This window comes from Mirounga angustirostris, unplaced genomic scaffold, assembly GCF_029215605.1.
Source record: "Mirounga angustirostris isolate CCGP_5_RB_7025 unplaced genomic scaffold, mMirAng1.0.hap1 SCAF_1, whole genome shotgun sequence".
NCBI classification, from domain to species: domain Eukaryota; kingdom Metazoa; phylum Chordata; class Mammalia; order Carnivora; family Phocidae; genus Mirounga; species Mirounga angustirostris.
This window is the reverse complement of record NW_026991709.1, coordinates 145,690,811-145,699,805: the sequence shown is the minus strand read 5'-3', so window position 1 is coordinate 145,699,805 and position 8,995 is coordinate 145,690,811. Positions and strand designations below refer to the sequence as shown.

The window sequence follows — 8,995 nt, the reverse complement described above, 5'->3', positions numbered from 1 at the left end:
TGAAAGACCTCAATGTGAGACAGGAATCCATCAAAATCCTAGAGGAGAACATAGGCAGTAACCTCTTTGACATTGGCCACAGCAACTTCTTTCAAGATACATCTCCAAAAGCTAGTGAAACAAAAGCAAAAATGAACTTTTGGGACTTCATCAAGATAAAAAGCTTCTGTACAGCAAAGGAAACAGTCCACAAAACAAAGAGGCAACCCACGGAATGGGAGAAGATATTTGCAAATGACACTACAGAGAAAGGGCTGGTATCCAAAATCTATAAAGACCTTCTCAAACTCAACACCCAAAAAACAAATAATCAAGTCGAAAGTTGGCAGAAGATATGAAAAGACACTTCTCTGAAGAAGACATACAAATGGCTAACAGACACATGAAAAAATGTTCATCATCATTAGCCATCAGGGAAATCCAAATCAAAACCACACTGAGCTACCACCTTACACCAGTTAGAATGGCAAAAATGGACAGGGAAAGAAACAACAAATGTTGGAGAGGTTGTGGAGAAAGGGGAACCCTCTTACACTGTTGGTGAGAATGCAAGTTGGTACAGCCACTTTGGAAAACAGTGTGGAGGTTCCTCAAAAAGTTAAAAATAGAGCTACCCTATGACCCAGCAATTGCACTACTGGGTATTTACCCCAAAGACACAGATGTAGTGAAAAGAAGGGCCATATGCACACCAATGTTCATAGCAGCAATGTCCACAATAGCCAAACTGTGGAAAGAGCTGAGATGCCCTTCAACAGATGAATGGATAAAGAAGATGTGGTCCATATATACAATGGAATATTATTCAGCCATCAGAAAGGATGAATACCCAACTTTTACATCAACATGGATGGGACTGGAGGAGATTATGCTAAGTGAAATAAGTCAAGCAGAGAAAGTCAATTATCATATGGTTTCACTTATTTGTAGAATATAAGGAATAACATGGAGGACATTAGGAGAAGGAAGGGAAAAATGGGGGGGGGAATTGGAGGGAGAGATGAATCATGAGAGACTATGGACTCTGAGAAACAAACAGGGTTTTAGAGGGGAGGGGGGAGGAGTATTGGTTGGCCCGGTGATGGGTATTAAGGAGGGCATGTACTGCATGGAGCACTGGGTGTTATACGAAAACAATGGATCGTGGATCACCACATCAAAAACCAATGATGTATTATATGGTGACTAACATAACATAATAAAATTAAAAAAAAAAAAAAGATGTAACCAGGCATAACCTCTGGAGAAAACCATGGAAGAGAAGAGAGATTAAAAAGGCAACAATTTGGATTTTAAAAAAAAAAGATGGATAGGCTAACACAGAATTGCAAAGATACTAAATGTGTAATAATCAAAATTCAATAGCCATCCATGATTTAAAAAACCTTTAACAAACTAGAAATGGAAAAGAATGCTCAATCTGATTAAGAGTATCTCAGAAAGTTTAAAGAAAATACAACACTTAATGATAAAATGTTGAACTTCTTACCTGTGAGATTGGGAATAATGTCCTAATTGCCACTATCATCACTTCTATTCAACATTTACTGGCGATCCTAGCCAATGCAATGAAGCACGAAAAAGAAAGGAAAAGGTATTGTAGAGCCAAATGTGAAAGATTAAATAAAGCTTTTAGAAAAAAAAATTAAGAAGAATACCCTCATGACCTAGGAATAGGCAAATATTTCTCTAAAGTAACTAAAATTAACCATAAAGGGAAAGTAATAATAAATTAGACTGTATTAAGACTAAGAATTTCATTTTATCAAGACACCATTAAGAGGGTGAGAAAGGAACCCACAGAATGAAAGATGATGTTTGTAATACTTGTATCTAACAAAAAAACTTTTACCCAGAGTATATAAATAATTCCTGATGAATTAATAAGACAAAGATAAATACAATAGGAAAACTGACAAAAGATTTGAAAAGGCACTTCACATAAAAGGATATCTAAATGGCCAATAAACATTTGAAAAAGTGCTCAATCTCATTAGTTGCCAGGGAAATACAAAATAAAACCCAATGCGATACCACTACACAGTCACAAGAATAAACTACAAATTCCAAGCACTGACAATAATTTGGAGCCACTGAATCCTACAACTGCTGATGGAAGTGTAAATTGAACCTCTTTAAAAAATGGTTTGGTAAAATACACCAAATCTGAAAATATGCATATCCTATGACTAGTGATTTTATTCCTTGGTATAATCAATGTGAATCCATTTATATATTCACTAAAAGAAAAGTATAGAATGTTCATGGCAGCACTAAAAAAGTGAAAACTACCCAAATGCCCACCAACAGAATAATGGATCTATAAACTGATATATCCATATAATGGAATACTATGCAGCAATGGGAACAAACAAATTAGGACTATACACAACAATATGAACAAATATTGAGTGAAAGAAGTCAAAACAAGCCCAAACACTTGTAAATTTCAGATGGCTTTCCGAAGCAAATATCTGCTTAAAGAAGAAATCAGAGTTGCAGTTATTTTTGGTAACAAATATGTAACTATCGGGGCACCTGGGTGGCTCAGTCAGTTAAGCGTCTGCCTTCAGCTCAGGTCATGATCCCAGGGTACTGAGATCGAGCCCCGCATTGGGCTCCCTGCTCAGCAGAGAGCCTGCTTCTCTCTCTCCCTCTGCTGCTCCCCCTACTTGTGCTCTCTCTGTCTCTTTCTCTCAATCTCTGTCAGATAAATAAATAAAATCTTAAAAAAAAAAGAATCAAGAAGATGTCTCAATATAGTGCCAAATAAGTGACCAAGAATATGTAAATAAGATGGATAATCTAGTTGTATGTTTGTTATTTCAACTTATATGAACTTCAGTGAAATGAAAAAAATACAAATATATAACAATCTGTTAAGACATCTAACACCTAATATATAAAGTGTTCTTTCAAATGAATATGATCATCTGAATTTTAAAAATAAGCAAAGGACAAGGTCAGGGGGAAAAAATTTAAATATATAACAAACATAATGGGAAAACGCCCTAATGGAATATCACAAAATGCGAAAGAAGATAAAATTGTTAGATACCTTTCAAATGGCAAAGATTTATCATTGATGAGAGTGCAGTAAATAGGCATTTTATTAAACTCTTATTATTAATATAAATTGGTACAAACTTGTTAGTCATTTCACAACATGCATTAAGAACCTAAGTATTTAGATGAAAGAAATAATCAGAAATATATAGAGAGATTTATTTCAAGGTTGCTCATCCTAGCCTCCTGAATAACCCTAAACAATACTTGAGAAGGAAAGAGTATATTCAACTTAAGGCAATTTGTCTGATATTTACGTCCTTCCTTCTGAGACCTGGGGTTGTAGAACTCAGTGGTGTTCTACTGCTTAGCTTGGTAAGGTCCCACTAGTTTGAGACTATAGATGTGCAGAGACCAAGATTAGGCCAAGATTAGGATTAAGGATAATGGGTGAAGGTCATTAACATAGACTTCAAAAAACGTACCACTTACCATGCTCCCATACCGTCTTTTCCTTTTACAATTCTCTTGGCACATTCAATTGTCTTCTTCAAATCTGGATTCAGTAAAGCTGTGGAGAAAATGAAGTGGAACAATACACTCCACAACTTAGCAGCTAAGTCAGAGTGACATTAGGGAAGGTATAGGGTGTCCACATTAGAGAGGCTTCCATGTGATTCCAAGGATCAATCTATCCCTAGATTTTTTTCCAGACAACCCTGGGAGATAGTAGCTTGTGGTCATCTTTTACTAAATCTAACGATTTTTTTCTTTTAATTCTTATAATAATATTTTCATTAAAAATTTGTATAGCAAATATTCTGTGCTAAGCAATATAAAAAGCAGCGGAGGTAGAATAGTGAACCCAGTAAATCTGTCCCTGTCGTCCTAGAGCCTGCAGTCTGAAAGGGGGAGATAAAGATCATAGACAATTATAATACAAAGGATACCTGGAATGATGGGGAAATGCTGTTCGATGTGGGAGTGGTGAGTGGGGGCACCCAATTCAGACTCGAAAGGTCAGGGAAGGGTTATTGGGCCACATGACATCTAGAAGAGTAGGTAAGGAAAAGGGGTGGAGGGATCACAGAAGGAAAAGTGTTCCAGGCAGAAGAAACAGCATTGAAGATGGCCCAGAGGTGCCTCTGAGAGACCAACACTCCATTCTCTCCTTTGAATGTGGAAGCCAAGACCTCCCACCTGGGTTACTTCCTTCTTGACTACACTTCAGTATCTCTCTTTCCCTAATCCAGTCTGATTGCTTTTCCTTTAAACATTACTTCAGTGCCCCCTAGTTGCCTATAAAACAGAACCCCAAATCTTTGGCTTAGTCTGTCCTTTTCCCAACATGCCTTTCCATTTCTACAACCTCACCTTCCATTGCCTTCTTTCACAACCCCACTGTTAGAGGCCTACCAAGGGTTAGGAGACAAAGCTTGCACCCGCCCTTAAGGTGGGTGCTCCACTCCTGATACCCACAGCTTGGGTATTATATGCAGTTCCTCTTCCTGGATTTTGTTCATGCTCATCTCCCAACTTGTATCTGCTCATCTAAGCAGGACAGTCCTTAAAACTCTGTCACTGACCATCTAGCTCACTTCACCCTCTCCCGTCTTCTGAATAAAATGTCACTTCAATTCAGCTCTACTCAAATACATATATACAAACATACATATGTGCATACATAGATACACATGTGCATATATGCTCACATGCACACACGCACATCCTAATCCCCAGCAACATTGTAAATTCTTTGAATGAACTTGTATTCATCACACACCAGACAGTATACCCAACACTAGGCTCAGCACTTTATATACACTGTAGTATATTAAAAACTCACAAAAGCCTTGTGAGGTAAGTACTATTATTACCTCCACTTTACAGATAAGAAAACTAAGACTCAGATCACATAACTAGTAAGATGTCAAGCCAAGATTCTGTGTGGCCTCAAAGCCTGCGCTCTCTCTGTCCCTCACCCTGCTGGACAAGGACAGTATACAATTCCTCTGAACTGTCCCCAGGACTTAGCACAGGGCCTAGTTAGTATCTCTCGATGGCGCCATGCTTCCTTGTGAGTCTTACTGGCTTGAGGTGTTTTCCCCTCTATTTAGAATGTCTTTGCTTTCAGGACTTTCTAGCTCATCCTTCAGCTGATAATGCAGTTCTCTGGAATCTTGGGTATCGGTGGAGTCTCCAATCCACCTCCTTATCTTGCTCAGGCTCTGTCTACACAATGTCCTCAAACCTGTGCCTGATGTCCCCTGGGTCCTCATCAGCTTCAATCTTCACTTAGCTCTCTGGATTCTCGCTTCTCATTTTAGTCTTTAGGGATTTTACTTTCTTGCCAGCTCAGCCAGGTACTATGGAGGGTTTATTTCTTTTTCTTTTTTAAGTAGGCTCTGTGCCCAACATGGGCATCAACTCACAACCTGAGTTGTGATGCACGCTCTACTGACTGAGCTAGCCAGGGGCCCCAGATTTATTTTTTTTTACATTTTATCTAGTGGGAGGGTTTTTTAGGATATCTAATCCACCCTATTTTCATCATAGCACTTGGTATCACCTCTATTACAGATAATTATTTGTTTCTTCTGTCAGATTCTGGCAGTCCATCAATCAATCTATCTTCTTATGAGATATAAATTATAGGCCTACTGGGTTTCTCTTTTTGCCTTGGCTACCAGGAAGCTCAAGGCCAACACTGAATGTTCTATCACAGTAATTAAATTATGTTCTTAATGTTTGGTCTCTGCTAGACTTTTATCACGTGGTTTCTATGGGCCCTGCACAGTGTTTTACATACATTACCCATTTAATGCTCATAGCAACCTTAAGAGGTAGCTAATGTCATCCCCCCTTCACAGATGAGAAAGCTCTGGGAAGGGACCTACACAAGCTCATGTAGCTCACTCGTAATGGGAACAGCTGGGATTCCCACTGGGTTCCTGTGTGTTTTCTGCACCTTTCCCTCCTACTATGCAATTCTGCTTCTCCTTGAATCTGGAAACCATCTTACTCCTCTCTGGAGTCCCCAGGCCGAGCATGGAGCCCAACACTGAGTGGCTTTCTCCTGGACCACGTAAGAAGGTTACAAGCTTTACCATGACCTCTCCACTCTGTCTCCTAAAGAACCAGCTCAGAAGCCAGGTTCTGGAATGTTTCTCACTCATCATGGGGGAGGGAGCTTTGCTCATCAGGGAGACCCTGAGAGTGCCAGGCCCTCAGACCCTCCTGACTCAGGAGTTGCACTGTGTTGGTTTGCCTCTCAACAACACCACCTACAGCTGTGTGGCTCTGGGCATGTACTTACCCTCTCTGGGCCTCAGTTTCCCCATTCATAGAATGGGATAATAACAGTGCCCATGTCATGGGGGTCTTTGTGAAGACTAGATGAATTCAGACCAATGAAGAGCTTAGAGGAGCACCCTGCACTTAGCAAGCACTAGAATGTCAGCTCCAGGAGGCCGACACATCGTGGGTGCTCAGTGAATGCTAGGGTGAGGGAACCCTGGGCCAGTGCATCCATCCTCTTGACCACAGGTACTTGGGACCCCTGAGAGCAGCAGGGAAAGCTCCCCTAGGAATGGCCTGCTCCTGTATCCTCCCAGTGACCCCTCGTGCCTGTCCAAGTGGTCACTGTTCCCCTTGAAGAAGAGTGTGTGGCCGAGCGTGGGTGAGATGAGGCCCATGCAGACAGAGCCCTCTGCTCTAACCCTTCAGGCTCAGGTGGGCTCTGATGCTGACAGCCTCCCCCTTGCGTCCTCTCATCCTGCCCATCTGGATGGGGGTTTCCATGACTCTGCCCTTGGCTGCCACCCACAGCCTGCACACTCCGGTGCAAAGCACTCAGCCTCCCCGGGCCCGCACCTGCCAGGCCCTCCGCCTCCCTGCTCTAAACCTGGAAACTCTGGCCCCCTGGGAGTCTGGCCTCTGCGCTCTGCGCTGCAGCCCCTGTGCCCGGGTGTGGGACAGAGGGGGCGGGACCTACCGGAGCAGGACATGTGGCAGCGGTTCTTGCCCCTGTCGCACCAGTCATGGCTGCGGATCTGAAAGAGGCCATAGCCAGTGTAGCCACCGGGTGAGTTCTCGTAGATGGCCGTGGGGTTGAACTTGCTCTCAAAATAAGCCAGGCACACCCCTAAGATGGAACAGGAGGTGAGTGGCTTGGAGGCCGGCAGAGGTGGGGATGCCTGGGCAGGGGCCAGAGGAAAAGAAGGGGAGGGGAGAGGGGGCTAAGAGGGACCTACTCACAGTTTGCAAGGCTGTAGCCCTCAAAATAATCCAGGCCTCCTTCATAGAGCTTCTTAGCCACCTTACAGCGCCCCATGATAGCAGCACCACTTGGAACCACCAGGCAGCCAATGAGGGAGAGAACCATGGATGCCTTCATCTTCTCAGGCTCCTGGCCGCTCAGGGCAACAATGGCCAGGGGAGCCGGCGGAGTCACAGAGAAGTCCTGCCAGGATCCCAGGGACACTGGTTTCTCTGAAGGGAAAGAAGGGCACTGTGGGGTGGGGGTGTGCAATTCAGTGTGTTCAGAAAGGGGAGTTCTGCCTGGCTTAACCGTGATACTTCTTCCCACCCTAATCCTCAGCTTCATGTCATTGCAAACCCAGGACACCTGAAACCCTGCCTCTCCTTCTCTTCTGGACCCCCCATTTTCTAAGGAAACTGCTCTTATGAAGGTTACCCCCACACACACACAGACATTCTTTCCCTCCAGCAAAACCCAGTGGCTTCTGCTTGATTTTCTTCTCACTCATTTCTCTTTCACGTTAGATACAGAAGCTCAAATCTTCTCTTCCCCTTTATTGTGAAAGTACAACTTGTCCATTAGGTACGTGTTGGGAACAGAAAGAGAAGGGAAAATTTCACTGTGGTCCCACTACTCAAGCACAAGCACTACTCCCATGTTGAATTCTTTCCACCATTGCCTTTTATCCTAGAATATATTCAGAGCTGTGCTCTCACCCTGGCCACAATCTTATCTCCAGATTGTCTACAAATCAAACTCCACTGAGATTTTCTCTGGCTGTCCACACAAGGAGACAAACCCCAGTCCAGCCCAGACCTGCCACGTAGTAGGGGGTCATCACTGGCAACAGCAGACAAGGCCTTAGCCTCATGGTGCCTCTGCTTTCTCATCTGTGAAGGGGGGCTGCATATTGGGGGTGCTCAGAGAATTGACTCCTGAGTTTCTCTTTCTCCATTTCTGTTGTCACCACCTAAACTCTGCTCATTGCCACTCCAATAAAACCACCTCATTGTCATCCCCTAAACCCTTCTCATCATCATCATCCCCTGAACCCCCCTCATTTCCATCCCCTAAACCCTCCTCATCATCATCCTCTAAAACCCCTCATCTCTATCTCCTAACCTAGCCCCGCCTCTTCGTCTCCACTCCTCCAGGCCAACTCGTCCAAGTGGTATTTTCAATGTCCCCAAAGCATGTATACAATGTGACTTTGGGAAAGCTGTTAGTTCTCTATTCCTGATAGCAAACCCACACTTGACTTTCTGAGCCCTCTATAATCTGGCCTTACCCTGCCCTCCCTCCATCAGGAGGAATCAATTCAGTCAACTCTGAATTCCCACGTTGCTCCTTCTCTGTTCCTCCCCACACCTCCCTACCCCACACTCCACTGCCCATGCTCCAGCCAATTCTTACCTTAGTATCTCCACACATGGCTCTTCCCAATCCACAGGACCCTACCATGCCTTTCTCCACCCAAACGCTGCTCCATCTTCAGGTGTCCACTCCAGGTGCCACCTCCTTGAAACCTGATGTAATCCTGCATTAACGTTCCTTCTCTGAGCCCCTACTGCACTCAGAATCACTTCCAGAACACCTAGCAGGTGATTGTCCTGTTCTATGCCATGTCTTATCTCTCAGACTAGAATGTGCAACAGGAAATTATAACATGTCTTCTTCCTGGCATGCCCTACAGCCCCCAACACTACAAAAATATGTATCAGTTGGACA

General features: G+C 43.4%; 1 protein-coding gene across 1 annotated transcript; it reads right to left on the bottom strand.

The window, feature by feature from the left end:
- Positions 1-3,366: 3,366 nt before the first annotated feature.
- LYZL4 (lysozyme like 4) lies at positions 3,367-7,402 on the bottom strand. Its single transcript, XM_064591565.1, has 4 exons — positions 7,264-7,402; positions 7,001-7,150; positions 3,499-3,577; positions 3,367-3,403 (listed from the first exon to the last, which is right to left on the bottom strand). Exons 1-4 carry the CDS (start codon positions 7,400-7,402, stop codon positions 3,367-3,369), a joined length of 405 nt encoding a protein of 134 aa, XP_064447635.1.
- Between the last annotated feature and the right edge of the window lie 1,593 nt (positions 7,403-8,995).

What these genes read in the sequence shown, in the direction of transcription:
- LYZL4 (XM_064591565.1), bottom strand. Translation starts at nt 7,402, where the DNA reads ATGAAGGCATCCATGGTTCTCTCCCTCATTGGCTGCCTGGTGGTTCCA. An exon ending in CTGCCACATGTCCTGCTCCG is followed by an intron (nt 3,578 to 7,000) that starts GTAGGTCCCGCC and finishes TTTTCTCCACAG; the next exon opens with CTTTACTGAATCCAGATTTG. An exon ending in AAAGACGGTATGGGAGCATG is followed by an intron (nt 3,404 to 3,498) that starts GTAAGTGGTACG and finishes GCACATCTATAG; the next exon opens with TCTCAAACTAGTGGGACCTT.